Genomic DNA, 25,838 nt, shown 5'->3' on the forward strand with positions numbered 1-25,838 from the left:
TGCATTAACAAGGGGTTTAATTATTATTTTCCGTAAAAACCAGCAGAATTAACGTCTTTTGAGGGCCGCGGCCCTTATTCGAGAGCGGTGCTATCAACTTCTTTATCCCAAATGCGGCGCTTATTCGAGTAAATACCAGGAGGTGATGGGCTCCTGCTTATAAAGTAGTCACGAATTCCATTCAGCGTATTCTTTGTTGTATACGTCAGTAATATTTTTAATATCCGCTCTCAGGTTAGACGGAATTTCTTTTTTTTAGATGAAAAGTTATATTTTTAGGAAACAAAGGAAATTCTGTACCAAATTATTTGGTTGTCGAAACGTCAGTCACTGTCAATTACAGTCCCATTCAGGCCGGACTATGTTCACCCGTACGATCATACTCAACCTACTTATCAAATTATTTGAGTACGTACTCAGTGGTTTATGTTTTTGTACAACATATACATGAAAACTAGAGTAGTATTGACTCATGGTCTTGATTTTCGTTTACCAAACCTCAAGCAGTTGTTATTCTTCCGTGCTTGGCCCTGGATAGAGGAAAAAAATCGTTAATCCTGTGGCGTGGGAAGTAACCAATCACATTCAAGAGTTTTCTCAACACGCAAACTTGACGTGATCAGTTGGATCAGCATTCTACGTCTGAAAAACTACGTAAGCAGTTCTTACGTCCTTCCATTTTCACAGTACCCTGGGTCAGGAGCCATCGGCTCCTGCCTGGGTTCCAGAGGATATTTTTTTCTTATCGATACTGATGGTTCGAGGCCAAGAACGGACCTCTGGAGACAGGGTATTTTCAAGGAAGACCGGCCGTTGTATTACCTTAGTTACGCTAAATTGTCGTCTTTTCCCTCAGAAGTGGTAATTTGAGCAATCTCGGTTGATTTTGGCTCCTGGCCCAAAAGAAGGGCCTACCCCCCAGCTGCCCCCAAACTCACCCCCAGTCACGCCCATCACTCGCAAAGTAGATAAAACAACGGCACTTTTACACATAAAACAACGACAGCTTTTTACATAAAATGCAAAAATATTCTTCCAAAAGGCAGCACTTTGAAACTGTTGAGGTAATTTTCTCTAAGACGGCATATTCACGTGTGAGCATTTGCTCACGAAATCACGACAACCGAGAACAAAACCAGAAAAATTACCCTCCCCTATTGAGTGGGAAAATGTCACGATGTTCACGTGGTTAGTCATGAACTTTTGCCAAAAGACAGGGAAATCAATGCATGTGGAGCACGTGAAACTAATTGAATGACCAATCAAATTAAAGTTATCTCTCGATCCCGTGTAATGGCCATGTGATGGAGTTGTAAGCAACATCGGAAAAACACAGCGCAATAACACAACAGAGTACAATGTCCGTTTCTTCTCGATGACCAGTGCCTTGGAAGTGGATCGTGGTACAAACAGTTTTTTTCACGACAAAAAGAGCATGTCCGCTGGAAATTCTTCGTATGTTCATCTGTTGGCAGGAGGGTACGTTGTTGACAGAAAGTTTTTTCGCTGGAGTAAGCGATTCATTCCACAACATGTTGTCGGACATTACGTTGAATGTTTATAGGCTAGGCTTACGTTTGTGGCTTGTTTTCGAGTAGTTCTCAGTATTAAAGATCTTTGGAGATGCTTATATTAGAAAGAACTTATGCTGTACAAGAACTAATTAAATTTGCGATGCTTAAGGTTGAAACAGATACCGGGGCCACTAAGTAAGCTTATTTACGAAGTTTCTTAGTGCACGCCAAGGCACGCGAAGCAAGTCACTGTTTTTGTGAACTTCTTCTGAAATAATCGCTTTTTAGTTGTCCAATTTAATTTATGCTTTCAATTTTGTATTGTGAGGGCAATTCTGTACATATCATTTGTTGTGATTATGTAGGTTTTCATTTAAAATATCAAATAGTTCATATTCGTCTTGTTTACAACCTGTTGGCGCGCTTCGTTAGAAATGCTTCAGTGCTGAGGGAACGCTCCCCTGATACAAACATTTGTAAGAAGAATTTAAGCATTAGTATGAATCCTTTCTCTAGGATTGGAGGAACAGTGGGTGCTACTTTAACTTGTCCCCTGGAAGTCGTAAAGACGAGATTACAGGTAGGATATGAAACATTCGTTAGCTAAAAACAGTTTTTAGTGCAAGCGTGACTGGCTCTGTACAGTACACGAGGAAGTTTGCATGTGATGTTCTAGAGTGCATACAATGCATGGATTTGGTCATGCTTATGCCGATGGTTTTTCTTATAATACTACATATTTATTTTGTTCTGTTTCTGTATTTGGACACTTAAATTATGTAGTAGATTTTGTTCCTGTAAGATGTAAAATAGAATGAATTTTTTTCAATTTGAAGGTCAAAATCGGATGCATAAACAGTTGTAGAATTTCTGCTATACTGCCAGGGCTTGTCTATATTCCAAGAAAGTCAGCTCTTGCTGGCCAAGAACAAGCTGTTTTTCAAACGTACCCCGTTTTGATATTGGAATGAATTTGTATGATGTTTGTTCATAGTGATGCAACACACTAGCAACCTGTAGATTGGACTACAGAGGCGAGATTGAGATTAGTGGCTTTGGAGGTGGGTTTGGAAAAGGCCCTCAGAATTCTGGGGACGTTTCTGGTCTCACCTCTTTTTGCTGACCAGTACATGAAGCTGGAAGGGACACGATTGGTGTGACATGTGACACAAGTTCACGTTCTTGCTCAGTCTAAAGGTCCCTATTGGGCAACAAGTTGTTGTGGCCTGTCTTTGTGATAAACCATTCTATCTGGTGTATTGGATCAGTTGACATGTCTCAACCACACAACTCAAGGATAAGTTTCGGAGAAGATTCCCTTGTGTAATATGTAGAATTTTTGTGAAAATCTCTGCACAGCAGAATTTTTCTCCGTGACAAGTTTCCTTTATTGTGGGAAGAACTGCCAATGTGCCGAGTCCATGTCACAAGAAGAAACTTGTTGTCGGGACTTGATGCCCATTGTTTCCAAGAAATCTGACAAGTAATTTGATTAGTTGTCATTAAGTGACAGTTTTGTGAACTAATAGATTATGAAACTGCCATTGAAATGATTTAAATAGTCAAATTAGACTCGAGTTAATGGTAATAATAATGATGATGCTAATGATAGCCTGGGCCCAGTTGTTCGAAGGCCGACTAGTGCTTAACCCAGGATTAAATTTAACCCGGCTTTCGTTTTTTTGGCTAAAACGCATTTTCTCGGATAATTTTCTCTGTTATTCTTAAGAGTATCCAATCATAAACCTGTTGACAGAAAGTATAAAACTGAATTTACTTTTTAAGCTTTCAAATCTGAATTCAAATTTCGCAGTAACCCTGGGTTATCTTCACCCAGCTTTGAACAACCCAGCCCTCAATGATAAATGTTGATTTCTTTCTACCTGCTGTTCTTTAAGACTTTATTGTCTAATAAATCATTTTATTTGTTTTTCAGTCCTCAGTGCCCACTTTTAGACATGTTTTGTGTCCAACAGCTACGGGTTCAGGGGTATGGACAATCCCAGTGGCGATTTCCCCTACAAGACCTGTTGGCATCCTTTCTTGCTTAAGACACATCATACAGACTGAAGGAGTCGTGGCATTGTTTAAAGGTCTCGGACCCACACTGGTCGGTGTCGCACCATCCAGAGCCATGTACTTTATGGTGTATGCAAATGCCAAACATGCACTCAACAACAGCGGCGTGGTGCTTCGAGACAGCAAGCTTGTACACATTGGCTCGGCTCTTTCTGCAGGTTAGCATCGTAAATTTTTCTTATCATTTAATTTACACATCTGAGATTGTTTACCCACTCAGCAGGGCAGGTCCAAATCTTAGACAACAAGTAAATGTCTTTATCATTTGACTGCATCATGCCAGCCTCCTGTCAGCTGGGAAGTGCTCTGGAATAATTTTTGCTGATGATTTGAGTTTCTTGCCTGGGTAAAGAATACCCTTACAGAACACCAGTGCAATTCTTCATGTTGGTGTCCCAAAACAATCAAATGGCAGCCATGTCTGTTTCCAAACCAGTCTTGTGGAAGTTGAGCCTTTCTTTTTTGAGAAAAACTTTCTCTTGCTCTAATAAATTTGCTAGCCATGCGAGCAAAAAGGCTCTATACCATAGTTTATCATTGGTACATAAAAACACATAGACCACCCAGTCAATAACAAATTTTAATAGCCATCTTTTAAATATTCTGTTTTCAACAGTTTTCTCACTGTTTTGCTGTTTTTGCTGTATAGTAAACCAGTACCTCATCCACTCTAACAATAAATGCTTTTTTTTTCATAGGTTTTATCACTTCAACATTGTCTAGTCCACTTTGGGTTGTGAAAACAAGACTTCAACTTGATAATAAGTGAGTACTGGGAGAATATTGATAAAATGCAGTATTATTAATTCACAAAATAATTATTAATAAAGCAAGGCATTGTATATCACATGGCTCTAGCGATTATAGATATTCAGATGTTCTTGCCCTATGGGTAGAAACTTTCCAGTCAAATCACAAACATAGGTATATTTTATGCTATTTTGAAAGGGATTGTCATAAAAAATGTGATGTATCATAAATAGCTGGATACATTTAACTATTTTAATGTATTTGAAGGTGAGGACAATTTCTGGATTGAATGTATTATTTTTAGCTCATAGTGTTACTTTGACATGCTTAGATTCTTTGCTATGAATTTATGCTTAGACTTGTACTAATAAGTAATGTTCATTATTTCAGAAACACAGCAAGAGGACAGATAACAAAACTCATTCATAGTATTTGGAAGACAGATGGATTAAAGGGTTTTTATCGTGGACTAACCGCAACATATTTTGGGACAAGTGAGACTGTCATTCATTTTGTTATTTATGAACACATCAAAGCTAAACTTCAAAGACATCACTTTAAGGTGCGAGGAACTAGCGAGAAAAACATTATAGACTTCTTTCAATATATGATGGCTGCGGCAACTTCCAAGTGCATAGCATCCATGGCAGCGTATCCTCATGAAGTGATCAGGACTAGGTTACGACAAAAAGAGCTGGACGGAAAGAGAAGATACCACTCATTTTTTCAAGCTTTTAGGAAAATATTCCGTGAAGAAGGAAGAGCTGGACTTTATGGTGGGCTAGGTACTCACCTTCTTCGACAAGTTCCGAACACAGCAATCATCTTTTTAACGTATGAAGCTGTAGTTCATTGCTTAAGTAAAGATGACCTTCCATGAAACCAGGGGGCTATACACTATAGTAAATGTGTACTTGCATCAACATCCTTAATGTTGTGGCTGAACCGTGATTTGGTGAAGCTTGTGGAAAAAGAAAGACTTAAAGGCACTGTGCAGAGTTTGTGTAAAATATTGACTGGTTTTATGCAGGCAGTACATTCATTTTTATTCGTTCAGTGTTGTTTTTAAATAGTATATTATTGGTAGGTTGCTAGTACCTATATAATACAGTCATAAGCGAATCTTTGCTGATGTCATTGTTTACATTTTTGTTCATTTGCATACGAGTAAACCCATAGAGGCGTCATTGTAGGCACAAACAATATTGAATTCAACAATTTAAACAGTTGGTTAATTTGAGCAATTTGTGCTATTTGTAGCTCTTTGCGAGCAACAACAAAGGAAATAGGTACCACTGAAAACTGTAAAATTACTGGGTGGCAAAGACGTTAAAAACCCGTACATTTTTTGGAAAGTTTTGATTTTTTCAAATAAAATTTATCTGAAATTATTTGGTATATCAGGCTCAAATTTTCACTGACAACTGAAATTGTTATGCTCTTTTGACATTCAGAGTTTATTTTAATAGGTTGATCAGAGAATAAAAAGCATATGCTAATGAGGCAAAAAATGTAACAAAGATTCGCCTGTAGTGTGAAATGTTTCTAGACAACCCATGAATCACTAGAACTTTAAATGTAGTTTTAATCCAGTGCACATATTAGGGCCATTTATACGAGAAAAAATAAGACGTGTCTAACACAAGACGCGTCTTAAATAAGACGCAAACTGTACCATTTATACGACCATGTCTTATCTAATAAGACGCGTCCTAGCTAAGCCACGTCTTATTTTAGACGAAATGTGCCGTTTATACGGAAAGTTCGCGTCTTATTTTTCCTCGTATAAATGGCCCTTTTGTCATTTCAAAGGTAAAAAGATTCAAATTTTATACAGTTGTACATAAAATGTTCCAAGAAACCTGACAATTTTATATTTTAAATGTTTTATTTAATAAGATATTACTGAAAAATTAAAGGTGTAACATAAAAAATTCTGGTTTTCTCAGAGAGTTTTTACGGTGTTAAAAAGAAGAATTATTTTGTCACTTTTGGAGTCTGATTCTTACCTTGAGTGACTACCGTTTTGGTTCAGAATTAACTCTGCTATTAAATTATTTAGGGAAATATGACAAGCTCAAATTTTGTAACTACCACTTCATGGTGACTTAACGATATTTTTTGCGGTTCAAATGAGTGTGCAAGAAAGACAAGGCCCTTATTTAAGCATTCTTATCTCTAGTTCGGCATTCTTACAGTTGGTGCCTGTTTTAGTTTTCTTAAATTCTTGTCTAAATGACCAGACAGAGTGTTCTTTAAAGGGGGGTAACATTTAGGGTGAGGGCTTTTTGTGAAATGAATAAAGTGTTATTGACTATGCCACACGAGTGTTTGTGTTTTAATGACAAAATCAGTTGAAAAGTCTTTTTGTCTTCTTTCCTCTTCCTGTGGTTAGCATGAACGTTCTTAGTGGTACAGTTGTACCAAATGTATGCACCAAAAATACCTCTTACCAGAGACTAATACACAATATTTGTTAAACTAGCGTGGTGATGCCTAATGTTAACCTGCCTTTTGCATTAACTTGGATTTTCATGAAGCAATCCCCAAATGGGAATTTTAAGAATATTATGGTATTTACCGAGACTTTTCATGCACAGTTTCTAGTCTCAGTAATGTCTTGATAGTGACCAATGAACCATAATTACAGTGAGAGCATCAACCACGCCTGTGACTGGCTATCAAAGCAATAGTCCTCTGTTAAAGAGTTGACTAAAACCTGGCAGAAACTGTGCATGAAAAGCACTCGGGTGGAAAGCCAGGAGTCATAAATGAATGGCTAAAATAATGCAGACATAGACCTGGGAAAAAGTTGGTTTATTGTCCAATAATGCATAATGAGCAAACGCAACTGGAAAAAAAGGTGTAACTTTTTTCATAAAATGACAACACAGTAAGCTGTATTTAGAGATGCCACATCAAAGGCTGGCTGCACTATTTACAAATTCACCTCCCCTGCAAGCAACCTTAAAAGTGAAATAATGTACCATGACAAGACCATGTAGTTTACCTGTTTAGGTTTTTTTGTCAACATAAAGCCTGCAAGAGCAGCTGGAAACATAAGTTCAATTCCTTTCAGAAGTACTCTCAATAGTCAAGATAATGTAGGACTATAAGGTATAATAGCCTGGGAGCAAGCTATCCATTTCTGGTGAGTGAAGTGAGCTGCAGCTTTTCCCGCCTCCAGTCTTGCAGCTCCTTTCACAAGCGACTTCCCCAAATGGAGAGCTTGCTTGCAGGCTATAGGTGGAATTGTTATCTATCAGCCCTCAGTTGTAAGATGGACACCTAATGCTAGTCCCCATGGGGTCTGTTTCTCAGAGAGTTGACCCTAAACCAGCTTTTATAAGGTTATGATCAACAATGGAAACTCCACAGTATTCAAATCCTTCCACTTGCCCAGTCCATTTCAATCCATTGAATGAACACTTACCAGAGAGTGGACATTACAATTGTTGATAAGGACTGATTGACTGGGTGGTAGAGTGCAATCACAACAACAGAAAAACTAGAGTAAAAAAAGTATTCTTGGTGATCCTGATTTAAAGGAATGTCTTCTAGCATTGTTATCAACTTGTTACTACTGATGTCAGTGTTGGAGATCTCAGTACTAACACTCTCCGTCCAGTCTTCAGCTGCCTCGGTATGTAGAGTATGAGAAAGGACTAAGAAGCAGTGGGACATGGTAGTGTTGAGAAGGATCACTGATATGGAATACAATCTACAGATAAATGAAAAATACCAATCTTCTCATAAAACTGGCAAAGTATTAAAGTTTAAATGAGCAATGTGGCAAAAAGAGTGTTAAGTACTTTCCTAAGTACAGGGCTGGAAAAAAATTCCATCAGCTAGTCTGGAACAAGTGGAATTTCATGGTGGGCAAGTAACTTAAGCTTATTTGTCCAATAGGCAAGGGTACAGACAACTCATCCTCTACAAAAATCATTGACTAAGACAAGCAAAATGCGGGAGCTGCTTGCCCAAGAAAAATCATTTGGAACCCTAAAACTGTCATACATCTAATTAAAAAATGACAGCAATATCGCCTTCCTTTCATACAAATTTCAATTATCCCTCATTGCCTTGATTGCTCTGTATGTGCAGAATAAAAAAAACCCTAACATTGGAACAAGACATTAAGGGCCAATTATCATGGAGAAATATGAACAACTGAATTTGCCACCACTTTGGAACAAGGTGTATCACGGTTTTGATATTCTATCAGAATAGTCTAGCCTCTTGCACATTGTTGAGTAACACGTCCTGCCCTACTTTATAGTCAAAGCCCAAAAGTTATGCGACTCAAAATAAATTAATTATTAATTTGTTAAAGCTGCTGCACAACATGGCCCCAGGTAATCACTTTGAGCAAATTGACTGGCAACCTCTGTCCCGGATCTGACTGAAAGTTCTGGTCCCAGTTGTTTAAAAGGTAAGTCCATAAATGATGTTATCCACCAGATAAAACTCTATTCAGTGGATGATGCAATGGTTTCACTAACACTTATCCACTGGAAGGGGCTAGCAATCTTTTGAACAACCAAAAACTGGACCCAGGTACTGAGCCCCATGGGTGGAGGGGTGGGGAGTTGTAGATTACCCTTGTGTACCTTAACGAGTACAATTTCTGGAATAGTGCATTGAAATCAGAGAAATTAATGATGATTTGGTCTACAAGAAACCAGTAACGGGGGTATCCTGGTAGCTTTACTTGTACGCCTGGAGGGACATTTAGATTTATTACCTCAACATAAGGGTAGAAGAATGCAGAAATGCCAGTCTCTTTGAAATATGCTTCAGTCTCAAATCTTATCATGTATTTTCCAGGAATAAACTGCTCTTGTGTCAGCAAGTTAGGGATCCGTCCATCGCCATTTGTAACGCTGCAAAAAAAAGGTATATTAAATTAATGTTGCAGTACTGTTGCAGCACCTAACCTTTTGACCATGAAAATAATGGAGGTGATCAGCGAGTAAAGTGGTCTGATATTAACCTTTGAGGTCCCAAGAGTGACCAACACCAATTTTCTCCAAACAAAATCGGTGCATAATCAAAGGAAATGGTTATGAGAACTGGTTAAATTATCAGTAAAGGGGAAATGCTTTGATCTTTTATCAAATTGTCTCAACTAATTCTCTAAGAAAATGTATAGAGAACAGTCTGAAGAATTTGTATGTCGAAAACCGCAGCAGATGTAAGGGACGGCCTAGGGACTCCCCCACCTACTTCAAGACCAAAACTTAGGCTCACGGGGCTAAGGGGCCAAAACACTTTATTTCAGTCAGGGAGCTTCCCCAAGCCCCTAAGTCAAGATCTGGATCAGAAACTTGAAGGTGCTTCTACCCATAAAAATTGGGCAGATCAAAACATAGCAGGAAATATATATATTGACAACACCCACAGTTAGTATTTATAATAATATCTAAAGAAGAACATGAATAAAAATAATATACTCTGATTTAAAAATTAGGTCTGCATGTTTGACGAACCTGTGCATGAGGTTTTCCCATTTCTTTAACAAGAGCCCCCTGCCCAGGACATTTCATTCTTTTAAATAACAGCTGAAATTTTTGTCAATGGTTATTGAATATTGATCTTACCCTGATGCGATGTGTTTCCACATGCGACTGTCTGGTCGGATTTCTTCAAAGTACAGTTGTACTTGTAGGTTTCTAGCAGGTACCCCTCGAGCTGTGTCGAGCACATGGGTGGTCAGTGGACTTCCTGACATTGAGCTTCTTTCAGCCGAACAGTGCTGTTGATAACAAAACACAATCACTCGACTTTTGCCTCACCATGACAGAGGTAATCAGTCAATATCAATTCAAGCTTTTCTCCTTCTTGGAGACAAAAAGGGTCACATCTCTCGGTCAATATCCTTCTTCCTCCACACTTAAAACAATAAAATTGTGAAATGAACAGGAACATTCTCATCACTTAATTGGTCAGAAAGTTCTTATAATTGGGATCATGAGGGACATATCTTTAAATTGCAACCAGGGAATAAACACCATCTAGATAAATCACTATTGACTGGGTTACATGCCACAAAGCCAATGGGGTAAATAGCCCTGAGCTAGTGTCATCCACCATTTAAACAATCAATATCTTTCAATGGATCCATGGAGGAATAATGGCAGAAAGTTTCAACTGTAACACCACTGCCCTAAAATATGAAAGAGAGATCTAGCTCTATAAATATTAGATTTGCTGTACTAATCAAGGTGTCCCTTCTCTTCCAGGCAGAAAGCATAGTAAAGATAGCCAGCACCATAAAGCTTCAAAATGATTGATAGTCTAGAAAGAATTTGACTGCCAGTTTTCCTGTGTGACCAATACCTAAATCAACCCTGATAACAAAATAAGGAACGTATGCCTCCTAATGATGTTTATTTCCTCACTTAGTCTGTAGTGATGATAAGGTCCTGTACAGAATTCAAGGTAAGAGTGTAACTTTGGAGAAAGGTATAATTTAAGGAGACGAGACAACTAACTTAAAGATGAGAGATAACATAGACACAGGTTTAATTAGGGACTCAAAGTCCATACCGGCAAATTATATTCAACCCAGCAATGTCTTAAATCAAAGCTTGTCATGTTCAAAATATTTACTACGATATTGTTAGCCTTCATTAAGTGCCCTTCATATTGGTTTCAAAGAATGCGACTCTGGTTGCTTTGTGGTTTAAGCTGAAAAAATAACATACATATATTCACTGATATTTTATTTCAGGCAAACACCAGCACTGAAATATTATTTTCTGATGAATTCACCCAACAATAGTCTGCTCAACAGCAGTTCTTAGTGTCGTCACACAACACTTCTGTATTGCGTGACGACACAACAATAGACCAACAAAACTCTCCTACAGTTTGAAGCAAAAAATGTTTATTAGAGTCTTTCAAGTGATGCCTTTTTCCTGGAAATAAGAAAACATGAGAAAGCCTGCGAAAAGTCAATCATATGAGACGTAACAGCTAATTAGTTAGCCTTCGCCGCAGACAGTCTAAATCCCTGATATGCTATATATTGCGTCCTCTCTCTAGGCCTTCAGTAGCAAGTCTGGCTGCAAAACAGGTTACTAATAATTTGATCTTACCATTATATGTGATGAAGAGCAAGCCATAGTTGGTGCAGTCTGACAATAAACAACTCTTGACCTTGCATATCCAGAGTGGTGATTTCCAGTACGAGCTAGTGATGATGATGATGATGACGATGTTGCTCGAGATAAGCTGTACTCACTTTCAGTGGTATTAAGCGACTGGGCTGGGGTGCGTGGGCTATGTGAGAAAGCTCCTTGAAGTTGACTCATTCTGTAAGGTGCAAGGGGTGAATGCAATCCCCTTTGGGTTGAATAGTATTGCATTGCAAGATAAGAGCTTTCTGTTGGACTTGATGGTTTCAGCTCCGTTTGCTTTTCATTAAAACTACGACTATTCCCCTGAGAAGATGAAGTTTTGATGTTGTTTGGGCTTATGGGCTGTGACAGTGAATGGCTTGTATCAATGAAGATCTTTGTAAGGTGGGCTTTGTCTCTGCTCTGGACGACACTGAATGGTGAGGAATGACCTTCTTGGATTTCACTGCCCCTGGAAGACACTGTCACATCTGGACTGTGCAGCTGATACTTCTCACTGACTGATACCATGGTTGGGCGCTCATCACAAGGCTCGCGAGGAAGGATAGGTTGGTATCTTTGAGAAACTGGCATAGACACTAGGGTTGTAACAAGAGGATAGTCCTCCACTAAACTGTCAAGAATTGCCACATAGGTCCCTCGTATACAGTTGTTGGTGTAAACTCTGGATAATCTTGCAAGCTTTGACATGTTGGTCATCATCTCACCCAGAGAATTGTGCCCGACTGCTGCATTCTCGTACCACACGGGGTCATCTTCACAAGCATGATGTTTAAATGAAGCCTTAGGTCTCTGCCATAAGTATAAGTTCATGGGATTCAACTTTGAAAGATATTTCAGAAATGATGAAACCGGACATCTTGGATTTCCTAGTGAAGGATTGGAAGTACAACAACAATATTTTATTATAATTTGGTTAGCCACATTTGCCTTTTGTGAATATAAGAGCTTCTTTTATTTCATGAATCGTAAAAGTCGTTTAAAAGTCTAATACTAGTAAAGGTTGATACCTTTAAAATAACGCGATTACTTCTGATTTAAGCTTAAGTTTATTGAGGAGTTATTCTGTGATTTCTGTGTAAAGGAATTAGTGTGTAAAGAATATCACCGGTAAGAAATTCTTTACTACTGGTAGTTTAACGGGAAAACGCCTTTACACTGAGCTTTGACCTTTAAAAAAATGAAAAGTTTAAGCTTAACGTTCAACGTAAGTCTAAAGAGTCTTAATAACACGACGAAAGCTAAACGATGTCTAGTTTTTCCTTTTTAAAAAACTTAAAAAAGGAAATGACAAAACAAAAACGGTTTTCTACCGCTTTTCGGCATTCACAATAATGACATTACCACGCGGTTAACAAAACAACTGTTAAGAACAGCAGTGAGAAAACCATAACTTACATATCATTTTTGTCAACTTTAAGCTTGCTTATTTAGCTTTCAAGTTGTGCTTGTTATTTTGTTGTCCAAATCTTTTCGTTTTTAGGTTTGTTAGGCGATTTTGAGGTCGTCACAAAAATGAACAAAATGGCAAAAGACTTCGCGCGCTTTCGACTTAGGCTTACCTGGTTTCTCATTCATCTTTGGACATTTTCCTTCAGCAAAAACATTTTCACAGTGCGAAGGATTTGGATAAATGTACTTCAAACCAGTACTTGAATCATAACCGACAAGAAACGAGTCTCGAGTTTGCTCTCTTACATTGCTGCGGTTACGTTTTCCAGGTAAATACATGAGAAGGTCAAAAAACACTTTCCGTTGAAGACCATCAGCGCTAAATGGCGACAGCACATCGGAGAGATACAGCTTCTTCAAATCGTCCGGACCGATGTCGGAACGGTTCACTTCGCCTTTTCCCTGCTTGTTAAGCTTTATAACTTGCGCTTTGAATATTTTATTGGAATCGGTAAATTCAGGATCATTTCTGATGTCAATGTTCCTCTTTTGTGACTGTAAGTACCGGTGAATACCAAAACGTATGCTTCCTAGGGCCGATGATTTGTAATAATCTCCATTCTTTTTCCGCGCCTCGACGTAAAATTTACGTAAAAGATCATTGAGCGCTTGTTTGTCCAATTTCTCAAAGTTAACGTCCATGCTTTTTTCCTCCATGTAGTCTCGGAGAATCTTGACGGCATTTTTGGTCGCTCGCCATGTGTTTTCGCTGCACGAACGGTGCTCCAGCAACCTTTGGATATCTTCTTCCGAAGTTTCGCCAAAACGCGGCAGCGAATTTTCGTCTGTTGGACTTTCAAGAGAACTTTCTTCGCTGTCGGCATGGTTTTCAGAAGTTTCATAAGGTTCCACTTTGACCTCGGGGAGAAGAACAACTGAACTCGTTTCTTCGTTCATTGTCGCATATAAAGACGACAGTCAAAGAACCGAGCTGGTTAAAACTTCAACAGACTTTGTGACCGGGCAATATCATGCGATGTCACACTCACTACTGAATACTTCTTCTGGCATGCGTTATTTATAGCACATGGAAATACCCATGTTATACCGGGGCTAAATATCGAAAGGCTTCTTTTTAGAAAAGAGAGCGAGAAAAAAGATATGTTTGTGGCTTGAACAAAACCAAGCCCTTTTTTTCCAACTCCACAACCATAAACCAAAGAAAGATTGCCTGTCGAATTGGTATATTACAGTTGATACTAACTGGTCCGATATCGCGACATACTTAAAAGGCTTATTTCTGTGGTAGATGAATCCAAAAGCTGACATCACACGCCTACTTTTTCAAATCGAAAGCCAGAAATATAGGTCTTTTTCCGGAGAACATATAGGAGCTCGGTGATTTGATAACGACATTTGTTAACTTGCCGGCAAATCTCGTGCGAAATAACGACTAATTAAAGTTAAAAGCCAGATTGTTTCAGAACCAGTTATCACAAACGAATACACATTACAAGGTGTCGTGTGATAATAGAACATGCAGTTATAAAAAAGATAACATTCAGACTATATTGAGCGCCATTCTCTTCACCCATTTTGTCTTTCACGCTATCTCAACACATATGAACTATCCTGTGATATCTTGCTATAATTAATAAAAAAGTAGACAAGCGGCTGTGAATGCAGTATATTAACATATATAACACACTTAACAATATGGTGGAGGCTTTCCAAAAACTTATATCGGCTTCTCAAGGGTAGAGTCAATTTTGGCGCAATTTGTACAATATAGTAAATGATATATTTCATCGAAATAATAACTGGGTTAACTATTGTTATGGTATCTTCCAAGCCTTTTTGTACGGACCATAAAGCTGCGTTTATGCTTCAATACTCAGATGATTTCCGTAAGAGATTTTCTATTTTCGTGTGAAATTTAGGAGCAAATACGGCTTTTTAAAGGTTTGGAACAAGCTGGGGGTCAAATAATGTTATTGTCCAAATTAAAGCAATTAAAAGCTGATACAGCGTATATGATATGCTGCTTTGCAAGAATAAGTGTTTTTATATTGGATTTGAAAAATACCTAGTTATACACACATCAGAAGAAAACGGAAAATTTTGGACGAAATGGCTATGTTTTCGTATTTGATGTTTAGCCATTTTTCTTCTCATTAAACAGGAATTTACAACTTAGGAAGTTTTGGAAAATAATAGCCTTGGAAGAAATAAGTGGTATAGGCTATTGTAGGTTTGATCCTGTGTAAAAATGCCCTCAGAAACGAATTTAAATGATGCCAAACTTTGAACAGGGCTGTTGAGGAGCCCGGGAAGACAACATAACGAAGTCGACACTATCAGCAGCGCTGGCAGGTCGTTTTTAAATATTATCCCACAAAGTTACAAGGAATTTTCTGTGGAGAGAGAGAATAATACCCTTACGTTGTTGAGTACTGCTCTCACATATATTTGCCCTTGGCTAAAAACAACGATATGCAATATTCTTAAGGGAGACAATAGATCTAGACTTGAAGGGTCGAGTGAAGTAGAAATTACATCAGTATTAGTTTAGTCTGTTTAGTAAGAGATATTTTCGGAGAAGCGTGGACCACGTTCGCTTCAAGCACCTAACGTAATCTACAGCGTACAAAGATGAGTACATCTACCCGGACTTTTAGCGATAAAAAAAACTTTATATTCGGTTAGAAATAAAAAGATCTAAATTAAGACTACAAATTATTCCATGGGACAAAAGAAGATGCTTTTAATTACTACATAATTGTCTTGTCCTCTCCCGGCTCACCCCTATTACTTCTATATCTAAGTATAAATTAGATACCTAAAACCTATGGCCAACCTGTACATTAAAATAACTTTAGAAATAACAATCTCGCAAGGTTTTGTTCGCAAACAACCTTCATAAATGTACCTTAACATTTATTTTCCTCTTTGCCTTTCCTTACTGAAGCCGTTATTCAACGATTTCCTAATTAATCAATATTAAAATATGACGCCACCAGCATATTAACAAAATTAACAATGGTTTATGGCAACAGAAGTCATCGATTCTCCTTAATGCTTCGAATTGTTGTATGGAATTTTGATTATTTACGTATCTTCTTTTAATTTCCAGCAGATTCTATGTAGGCTATTACTAATGAAACTTTTTTGCGATTTTCTTTCCTATATGAAAAAAAGTAAGGAAAGGAGGTTGTTTTTTGATCCAGGCTTTCGTCAAATTTAATACCCAGTCGTTTATCCGTGTACTGTGTTTTAATTTCAACCCCTTTAACTCTCTTTGCAAGCAGATAACATGCAGCTTATTTCTAATACCTACTTTTAAACTACGATGATGGTTCTGAAATTGTTCTAGCCAATCTCTGTATTTTTTATTCAGATTGATTTTTCCAATATTCATTGCTTACATCTTTCCCAGATCTCTTTTCCTTTCATAAGCCTTGGGCGTGTTTCTGTTTAACACATTTAAATGAGAAAACAGAGGTTAGCCGACTCTATTGGGTTAAGGAAATAGATAACAAACTGTTCTAAACCACTGAAACTGATATCAAGATAGTTTGGGCCCAAAATATAGTGCAGCACGCTTTGAGAATCGCAGAGTTGCTGTAACTCCATGTCTGACAGTCGCGGATCTAAGATAAATACTGACCGATTTCCTAAACGAGCGCTGAAGGCGCAAGATTCTTGGGGGTCCAGGGGCATGCTCCTCGGTAAATTTTTTAGATTTTAACTCCCTAAAGTCCCCTCTCCTGTGGGTTTCCGAGTCATTCAGACAGGATATTGGCAAAAACCATTCACCTTGGATGAAGCCTTGCAACTTGGAAAGTTTTTACTTACTAAAAATATACCTGTTATGAAAAATCTGACCGATTTCCTTTAAACAGTGGTAACCGGTGTGCATCCGCGCCTAACTGATATAAGCAGTCGTGTAAAAGAAAATAAGTACCTAATCACTGTACTTTCATCCACTTTAATCAGGAGTAACAATTTATTTTTTTAGAAACTAGGGCCCAGTTGTTCGAGGGCCGATTAACGCTTAAGCCAGGTTTCTTTTTCTTTTGTTCAAAAGAATTTTCTCGGATAGTCTTCTCTGTTATTTTTAGAGTTTCCAATCATCAACTTGTAGACGAAAAGAATTAAAATTGAAATGCTTTTTAAGCTCTCAAATCTGAATTCAAATCTCGCACTAACCCTGGGTTATCTTAACCCAGCTTTGAACAACTCAGCCCATGTTAATAGCCATTATTTGGCGAGTCAAATAGCTTACCCCCCATTTACTAGTAGTTTTAAAATAATGCTGTTCTGAAATGGGTTATTTTGAAAGGTGGTGCTCTGAATGTCACCAATGGCTGTATTGGAATTTTCATGGAAAATTTGTCTTTTCCCATTTAACCACTACTTCATTATTTCACTTTGCCATACAATAACTCTTTTTAAAATGATCTAGCATTGTAGAATCACTTCATTCTGTCATTACAGCGTCTTTTACTTCACATTTAAACCAATGATGGTATTAGTTGATGTGACATTTAGAGACCCTGTTAAGAGATTTTGTCATCACTCTGACATTTTTTTGCCTGAAAAGAACAAGGGGAGAAAAGTCCCAAATATATAAGTGTAAGGCCCATAAGGAATTCCTTTAATTTAAAATGAATTCTCCGGCTTGTAAATTTACATGAGATTTTTTTTAGGGGAGGGGGACAATTTTTGGTCAAGGGATTATTTTGGGATCTAATGGATTAGCCCTGGGGAGATCTTTGTCTTCATTCAATAATTCCATCACTTGGAATCTGGAGTATACACCCTCTCCCCTTGAAGATGGGAATCCCAGTTTGTGAGCAAAACAAGAATAACAAAGGATTTCCTTAAGTTTATTTTTGTATCAGTCTTGGGTTAATATGGACAAAATTGTCCAATAGTGAAGTCAAAAGTATTAAGCAACCATAGAATCATGAGTTTTGTGAATAAACATTTTTTCATGATTTGTTGTGGTCACATTAATATTCTTGAGGGGAGATTAGGTATGGCTCTGGCTCATAAAATCCTGTAATTAATGCAAACAAAGAGGTACCTGATCTCAACAAAAGTGAAGGCTTTGAACCCCTGAAATTGAGATACTGCTGCGGGGACTGTGTACAGTCAACTCTCTCTTGACAGACACCTCTATAAGATGGACACCTCTATAAAACGGACACCTAGAGTTGGTCCCTGCCTTTCTTTACTCCCTTTAGTTGACTTCTATAAGACGGACATCTCTCTTAGACGGACACTTAGTACCGGCCCTGAAGGTGTCCGACTTAGAGAGAGGTGACTGTAGTTTTTACAATACACATAATAAAGATGAAATCCATGTGACTTTGCTGTTGATCACCCCCTGACCCTTAAGAGCACTTACCCCTCCCCTCCCTCTACCAATGTGGGCCAGGTTCATATCCCAGTGTCAATGCCATATGTGGGTTGAGTTTGTTGTTGGTTTTCTCCTTTGTTCTGAGAGGTTTTTCTCCAGACCAGGTACTCCAGTTTTCCGTTCTCCTCAAAAACCAACATCTCCAAATTCCACATTAACCAGGAATCAAGAAGACTACCTGAGGTAGCCTATTTACTTGTTCATTCAGAGAATAACTGCAATGATCCTGCATATTATTTAGTATGAAGAATTGCTTTCTTCTGGTACTTTTTTATAGTTTCTAAGGGTTTTTGCAGGCACTGTTCATAAAGGTACCTGCTAGGTCAAGTTGTGTTAAACTCAAAACTGGTCACTGTATATTACATTCAAATCACTCAAACTCTTTATTTTAACTCTAAATATCACTTGTTTTGTCTGAATACTTTCTTATGCAAATATAAAGAATAGCTATGGTGTTCATACACCCCGGTGTGATGTGAAAGAAGGATCTTTATAATACATTCAAGCAATTAGAGGCTTGTTGATTTATGATTACCATACTGTTCACTAGGCACACTTAGTGAGTGTTGTTGTTTGCTGCTTACAAATTACGGGGCAGATTTATGATTTTGATTCGGGGAGGGGGAAAGGGAGATGGTGATTGATTTCTCTGTGAATGCCATTTTGGTGACCAGATCACAGGGAAGCTAGGAAATAAAAGAGCAGTCCTGAACTAGGAACAGCTTGTTTAGGGAAGTACCCATCACCATCCTCAAGTAATCTGTCTAGAGGTAGTCCCTTCACCCAAGCTGGGTACCAACATTTTTGCCTGACATGGGGACCAACATGAGTTCAGACTAGTGACGAAGCAAGAAATCTGAGGCATGAGCACCTAGTGTGAAAGCGACCACTTTACTTCTACTTAACTAACAACAGGTGTGCATAAAGTTACTATACAATAACATCCAAAATAAATATTATAATATTTAATAAAAAGAAAGAAGTATAGTTAAGTAACAACATATGGCTATTAAATGGCTAATCGCAGCAACACTAATACTCTGAGCTGGCTTGGATTTTATAGTTCTTGGAAAAAGGCTTTAGAGATAATTATCATGATTGTATTTTGGTTGAATTAAAGAACAGATAGAAAAGGACCTGGGAGGACGTTTTTATTTAGGTAAAAAAAATATTCTGGAATGAACTGGCAGTGGTATATGCCACACCATTAAAGGAGTGAAATTAATGAGAAGTTTGGAAATAAATTATGTTCCTCACTTTTTATGATGAAACAGCTGAATAGTGCTTTCTTGAAAGGATTCAGCTGATTTAGTAGGCTCCTATTAGTACTTTGCCAAAAGTGGAATCTTTGAAATTCGCGTGCCTCATTTAAGACTCATTGAATAACAATAACCCTTATTCTTACCTTCTCAAGAGAAATATGGTTCCGTATACTTGACAATCTTGCGTTGCTCTGCATAAAAATTATTTTTCTACACCGTCAGGCTTACCCACTTACCCGTTTAAAATCAAAACCCAGAAGTTTGTCCCTGGTCAGCGGTGTACCCGCCTAAAACATTTCTGAGCCAGCAAAGGTTTGGAATGCGGTTGTCTTTGCAAATTTAAAATCCAAGATGGCGACTTCTAATGTCATAAAATCGTGTGCTTCTAAATTGACCAAAGCAGAGAAAAAAGCTTTAAGAAAGCAAACAAGACTAGTAAATTCCCTTCGCAGACATAATGCCGATTTAGCAAGCATATCAGAAATACCGACCCGCCATTTGATGATTGGAAATGGAGGGTTAATGTGTGGTATACAACGTGGTCAGCTCGTGAGCTTGTTCCAGAAGTTTGGCAACATAGAACGTATTTTAATGTTTCCTGGCCGATCATTTTCATTTCTGTCGTTTGAATATGTCAATGAATCGATGAAAGCCATGAAGGCGGTACATGGACGCGTCTTGGATTGCCCTTCAGAATTTCCAAGACCGGAAGTGACGTTTTACCTTTCCTTCCTTGCAAGTGTCCCTGATGACGTCTCCATTGAGAATCAGGCTAAGCCGTCTGGCCTCTTTCTGGTGGAAGATTTTGTCAGTAGAGTGGAAGAAGAAGAACTAATCAAAGCTCTAGGGTGGGGTAGTGACAGCTGTGATAGTGAATATCAGGGAACAGGTATTGCTTTACAGTGTACAGCAATTCAAGCCAGTGGTTTCACGTGGTTGTGAACTCACCCCCCCCCCCCTCCCATCCCCTTCCACACCACAAGTTTGGCCCAGAGTTGCATTGCAAGCTGCACCTAAGATATATAGTGTGCACACATGTATGTCTCTTTTTATGTTCACTGTTGAATGGATCTATGATAAACTTAGAACGTTTAGGTTGAAACTTGCAAGGCAAACTCAAAGCTCAAACTCAAAAACAGTCAAAACCACAGGAAAGCAGCAGGCAAGCTAGTGTTTTGTATTTGAGTTGGCCATTTATGTGTGAATCATCAGTGAATAAAAATAGATCCATTTTATAAATTCCCTTAATTTACAATAATATTATTATTCTTGTAAGTGGTTACATTGTGTATACTTGATGCTGAAGACAAACAATACAACCAGGGTAGTTATGTATCAAGGGTATAGCAATCTTTCAGTTTTTCATTGTTAGGAGTTAATCATGGGATATAGTAAAACATGGCTTTACATTTCTACAGCAAATCAGCAGCTTCGTCACAGAAGAGTCAAGCATTTTGGTTATGAGTTCTTGTATGGGACCAACAATGTGGACAAATCAAATCCTTTGCATGATGGCATTCCTAGTGTTTGTGATGTTGTACTTGAACGTATCCAGCAGCATGTAGCATTCAGACCTGACCAAATGACTGTGAATGAGTACAAACCAGGGCAAGGTAGGAAAAATCTTTTAACCTTAATACTCAGCGTGCATGTTCTCCACACCCCTCTCCGTACACCTCTTTCTTTACTCTCTGTTCTCACTCTCCCTCTTTTTGTTCATTTTCATGACTAAGACTAATCATGGTCGTGGTTTTCACAATCAAAATGGTAGTTCACATCGCAATTTTGTAGAGTCGGAGGCATTATCTTTGATTTGCAACAGTTTTTAATTCTGAGGTTGTTAAATGGCTTGTGGTGAAGGTGGAATCCATGTTAGTTGACCATTTTAAGGTCATGTGATCACTTTACGCTTTTCAACCAGACTGATAAAGGCTGAGCAATTCACTTGAAGTATTTCAGGTTAAATTTATAATGTTTCCAGTCAAATCCTTTTGAATTATGTAGTGGAATATGAAATGAAATTTTTGGCTTAGTTTAGTGTGATTTTGTAAACAATAAATGTTGCCCTTTCCTTCTGCTCCCTCCAGTAGATTGGTCAGAGTTGAACATCACTGACTTTTCTTTATATTTATTGTCTCAAAATTAAAAAAAAAACTATGCTGAGCAGAAACGTTTTGACAAGAAATGCTTTTACTTTGCTTAAAGGTATTCCTCCTCACGTAGACACCCATTCAGCTTTTGAAGATGGGATTGCTTCAATTAGCCTTGGCTCACAGGTAATAATGTATTTGTTAATTAATTTTTTCCCATCTTTCTCTTCCTTTATTCATTTTTGTGACTTTCTTAGGTGACAATGGAATTCCGTCATCCCGATGGTCGCCATGTACCAGTTATTTTACCTAGAAGAAGTTTGCTTGTGATGACAGGAGAAAGTCGGTACCTTTGGAGTCATGGGTAAGACATCAAGTTGTTTCACCCCAAGTTTGATGTGTCAATTCAGCTGGGGTGTATTTGTCATTTTTAAGCCTAAAAAGGAATAAGTGTAAAAAGATAGTAACTGCTCATATGGAATCCAAGCATAATTAGAACAACATTTCTGATAAGTATGTTAAGTGTGTTGAAAATCATTATGTTATGGGGCAAATCAACTTAACTCCGGGCAAAACGCCATCTTGCGAATTGATTTTTGGGTGAAACGACCGCAATTCATTGGTAAGATAAAATCTCACCATTTAGCCCAGGGTATGTTGTTGGCAGTCAAAGTCCAATGTTCAACATTTTTGAAGGAAACAATTTGTTAAAGATTAAAAGGAACTTGGACACTATCAAAGTGGGAAATTTTTTGCTTTAGAAACTTTTGGAAACTCGTTTTTAGAACGGAAATTTCACTTTCAAACATTGCGGTAAATTTTGGACTTTCCAGATAAATTGTTCAAGATACCAGTCTGGATCACTGAAGTAATATTATTATTGTATTGGCTCACAAAATGCATAAATTCTATACTGCTTTATGATAACTACGATATCGTCTACCTGCTACCCAAACAGGGGGTTGTTTTTACTCTTTATCCCCGATTTGTTAAATATTCAGGAGTTTTAAAAGTTCGTGCTTCGTAAGAATAGTTGTAGCGAAATCCGTCTTGTGTTTTTAGCCTCTTATAAGCTTGGACTGATGCACGTGATATTCTGTCTGTCCTATATTGCTTAGAATAAAAAAAATGTATGACAAAGTGTCTCTTAAGATCTGACGTGATTTCATTTCAGTATAACGCCACGAAAACACGATATCATTTACGACACACAAAGCACATCGAGCAAGGGAGCTGATATCAGTGAAAACGTCAGGGATGTTTGCACCTCCAATGAAGGAGCCGAGACGGGAACAACCCTGTTTGAAAGAGAAACAAGGATATCCCTAACTTTGCGGAAGATTCGCCATACACCGTGTAACTGCTGCTTTCCGTCTCAGTGTGATTCGCAAACCGAGGATAAAAGTTCATCTCAGGTTCCTCCAGCGTCTGATGTTCCGAAGTCCGAAGTAGAAGCAGAAAATCTCGAGAAGCTTCATGTTCATGAAGTTTACGAGAAGATTGCACCGCATTTTAGCGGTACACGCCACAGCCCATGGCCGAGGGTAGCGGATTTTCTCCGACAGCAACCCGTGGGAAGTCTTGTGGCTGATGTCGGCTGCGGAAATGGAAAATATCTCGGGATAAATGATAACATATTCAAAACCGGCTCCGACAGAAGTTTTAACCTTGCTGCCATCTGTAGAGAGCGAGGATTTTCTGTGATTGTGTGCGACATCTTATCGTTGCCATACAGGTAGAGCAGGATTAGTTGAAGAGGATTAAGCGTCCCTGTAACGAGTCTTGAGCCACCCTTTAGGAAGTGGAGGAGTCGGATGAACCTCGTTACATGGAACACCTAAGGTTGCTAGACTAATTAGTTTCTATATGGCTAACGGCGAACATTAGCCTGCTTAGCCGGCGCTTGTTGTTAGTGTCTCCGTCGCGCCAAGCGCTTGCTACGCAGGCTAGGCGAATGTTGTCTGTTTGCAGTCTGCTGTGTCATTGTACCCCCACCCACCCCCTCCTGGATAGAATAGGAATGTGTTGGGAATTGAACAGAAAACACGTTACCGAGAGTGGACGGTGAATGCAGAGCTATTTGTATTTATTGGTCCCCTAGGCACGGCTAGGAGGCGGGCAAAGGAAGTCCATAACCCGTCACGGCGTTTTCGCAGACTAGTTCAATTTTAAAAAGAAGGGGTAAGCTTCAAAAGAAACTACAGAGCTAAGTCGGTGGGCGAGTGATAATAATCCGATTTCATCAAATCAATGAGTTGATAAGGTCAATTTAACACCGTAAATAAATTCAAAGGCTGATGTTTTTAGCGTCAACCCATCGCGAATACAAAGAGCTCTGACGAAAAGCTAACTTTTAAGACGCCGGCTTTGGAATCTTTTCACAGTGTTAAAACCAACTCTAAGTTTATTTTAGTTTGAATTGTCAGCAAATTTACACTATCGCACAAGTCCCACAAACCAGGCATTAAAAGGAAAAAAAAAACCGGAAAATGTTATTTTTGACTTGTTAATGACGTTCAGTTTCCTTTCTATTAAAATTATATTGTACTACGGATACGCACACGTACTGAGTAGAGCTTACATTTCCGCTGAAAGTACTCCAAAATATTCCCAAAAATAACTTAGTCCATGAATATAAATATTAATAACAAAACAGCCAAGACAAAAGCGACTTGAGGTTTCCCGATATTTCGGACAAGCCGTCTTTCTTGAGGGAATTTAATGAAGAAACGGGAAGTTGCTAAGATTAGTATGGGAGCTTTATGCCCTAGATAATGAGCTCATGATGAAGTTGGGATGTTGCAAACCCTTTTTCTGTGTTAGGCTGATTTATTTGAATTTTTTTTTTCAGGTCAAACGCTTTTGATGTTTGTCTGTGTATCGCCGTGCTGCATCATCTCTCGACACCTGAGCGACGTCTGGCAGGTCTCAAGGAACTGGTACGAGTCACACGTCCGGGTGGACTGGTGCTAGTTTACGTCTGGGCCTTGGAACAGGAGGCAAAGAAGGTTAAAAAGTCAGATTTAAAGGAAGTGGAATTCACAGCAAAAGATTATCCAGAAAGAAACGGAAACAAGGGCGGTAGCTTAAGAGAAAACTACGTTTCAGAAGAACTTCCTACGAGGATAGAAAACTTCCCAAGTAGTTCCGAAAATTCGACTGATTGTTATTTCTCAAGGCTGCGGGTTAATGCCAGTCGAGAAGCGTTTGAGCAGCAAGATTTGTTTGTACCATGGAAATATAGTGGACCAGGCAAACAGCAAGAGAAGCAGGAAAGGGCAAAGGGAAAGAAAGATGATGACGTCACAGGAGGTCACGTGTTTCACCGGTACTATCACGTGTTCCAAGATGGCGAGCTTCGGGAACTTTGTAATCAAGTCAGTGACGTAACAGTGGAGAAACTTTACTACGATAAGGGAAATTGGTGTGTAGTACTCAGAAAAGAACACAAAGACGAGGGGAAATTAAAAAATGAAACTTAGTGGATTTTCATGGTTCTCAATCTTGCCTGGTGGATTTTGCAGAGCCTATTGATATTTAAAAAAATCTTTTATTGGCTACGCTTGTTTAGTCAAGATGGCGATAAATTGGCTTCAATTTTTTTAGCGTTTTCATGGATCAAGACTGCCGCATTCGCTTCGGTCCATGAAGACGAAGGGGAAGAAAACTCGGTCAATATCAGGCCATCTTGACCTCTCGCTTGGTCAATAACACGTATTTATATAATTTGTAAAGTCAAAGTGTGTCTTTAAAATGAAGATTAAAATATTTTATTTCACTCACAACTTTCGTCAAACCGTCTCATAGTTGAGTGTACATACTTTTTTTCTTTTTTTTTGTGAATAAGCGCAAGACAGAGAAAAAAAAATTGCATCACTGACAGGATTCGATCCGCGAAACGTTACCCGCCTTGTAGAATCTCGCGCTGGTGACACATTAATTTACCGAGCTTAAAATTAACCATCTTTCCCTATTCTATAACTCTAAGAAATGCGTTATCCATCTCATTTTTTTATGTAAAAATATCAATTTGGTTGTGTGACGCCTGAAAAGTCGGTTACAAACTTTCAATTTCCAAAACTTTAAAAAGACACGCTCTTTACCTTTCAGTTTCCGAACACACACTTAACTATTTTGTGAGAAAACTGCAAATACATTTTTATTTTCCGCCTACAGGAAAACCT

At 38.4% G+C, this 25,838-nt stretch overlaps 3 protein-coding genes across 4 annotated transcripts; 2 read left to right on the forward strand and 1 right to left on the reverse strand.

The window, feature by feature from the left end:
• Positions 1-1,315: 1,315 nt before the first annotated feature.
• Positions 1,316-6,662, forward strand: LOC140948253 (solute carrier family 25 member 36-A-like). Its single transcript, XM_073397479.1, has 5 exons — positions 1,316-1,479; positions 2,031-2,094; positions 3,451-3,751; positions 4,292-4,358; positions 4,734-6,662. Exons 1-5 carry the CDS (start codon positions 1,376-1,378, stop codon positions 5,221-5,223), a joined length of 1,026 nt encoding a protein of 341 aa, XP_073253580.1. The 5' UTR covers positions 1,316-1,375; the 3' UTR covers positions 5,224-6,662.
• Positions 6,663-7,143: 481 nt separating this feature from the next.
• Positions 7,144-14,683, reverse strand: LOC140947952 (uncharacterized). 2 transcript variants are annotated; one of them, XM_073397178.1, is made up of 5 exons: positions 13,048-14,683; positions 11,444-12,354; positions 9,944-10,101; positions 9,088-9,226; positions 7,144-8,064 (listed from the first exon to the last, which is right to left on the reverse strand). In XM_073397178.1, exons 1-5 carry the CDS (start codon positions 13,832-13,834, stop codon positions 7,975-7,977), a joined length of 2,085 nt encoding a protein of 694 aa, XP_073253279.1. In that variant the 5' UTR covers positions 13,835-14,683; the 3' UTR covers positions 7,144-7,974. The 2 variants fall into 2 exon arrangements, with proteins under 2 accessions (XP_073253279.1, XP_073253280.1); XM_073397179.1 differs by having other exon boundaries at positions 9,944-10,098; positions 13,048-14,682.
• Positions 14,684-19,915: 5,232 nt separating this feature from the next.
• On the forward strand, positions 19,916-25,314 carry LOC140948474 (tRNA (carboxymethyluridine(34)-5-O)-methyltransferase alkbh8-like). Its single transcript, XM_073397717.1, has 6 exons — positions 19,916-20,453; positions 20,983-21,177; positions 21,770-21,840; positions 21,912-22,018; positions 22,829-23,389; positions 24,506-25,314. Exons 1-6 carry the CDS (start codon positions 19,916-19,918, stop codon positions 25,134-25,136), a joined length of 2,103 nt encoding a protein of 700 aa, XP_073253818.1. The 3' UTR covers positions 25,137-25,314.
• The last annotated feature ends 524 nt before the right edge of the window (positions 25,315-25,838 follow it).

The sequence above is a fragment of the Porites lutea genome, chromosome 9 (assembly GCF_958299795.1).
Source record: "Porites lutea chromosome 9, jaPorLute2.1, whole genome shotgun sequence".
Taxonomy (NCBI): domain Eukaryota; kingdom Metazoa; phylum Cnidaria; class Anthozoa; order Scleractinia; family Poritidae; genus Porites; species Porites lutea.

Bases quoted from the DNA above. Each gene is read 5' to 3' on its own strand.
- LOC140948474 (XM_073397717.1), top strand. From the start codon at position 19,916: ATGGCGACTTCTAATGTCATAAAATCGTGTGCTTCTAAATTGACCAAA. The intron at 21,178-21,769 runs GTAGGAAAAATC...CTTTGCTTAAAG, and splicing joins TGAGTACAAACCAGGGCAAG to GTATTCCTCCTCACGTAGAC. The intron at 22,019-22,828 runs GTAAGACATCAA...ATTTCATTTCAG, and splicing joins CGGTACCTTTGGAGTCATGG to TATAACGCCACGAAAACACG.
- LOC140948253 (XM_073397479.1), top strand. From the start codon at position 1,376: ATGACCAGTGCCTTGGAAGTGGATCGTGGTACAAACAGTTTTTTTCAC. The intron at 1,480-2,030 runs GTACGTTGTTGA...TCCTTTCTCTAG, and splicing joins GTTCATCTGTTGGCAGGAGG to GATTGGAGGAACAGTGGGTG. The intron at 3,752-4,291 runs GTTAGCATCGTA...TTTTTTTCATAG, and splicing joins TGGCTCGGCTCTTTCTGCAG to GTTTTATCACTTCAACATTG.
- LOC140947952 (XM_073397178.1), bottom strand. From the start codon at position 13,834: ATGAACGAAGAAACGAGTTCAGTTGTTCTTCTCCCCGAGGTCAAAGTG. The intron at 12,355-13,047 runs GTAAGCCTAAGT...ATCCTTCACTAG, and splicing joins AAAGATGAATGAGAAACCAG to GAAATCCAAGATGTCCGGTT. The intron at 8,065-9,087 runs GTAATAAATCTA...ATTTATCTGTAG, and splicing joins TCTTCTACCCTTATGTTGAG to ATTGTATTCCATATCAGTGA.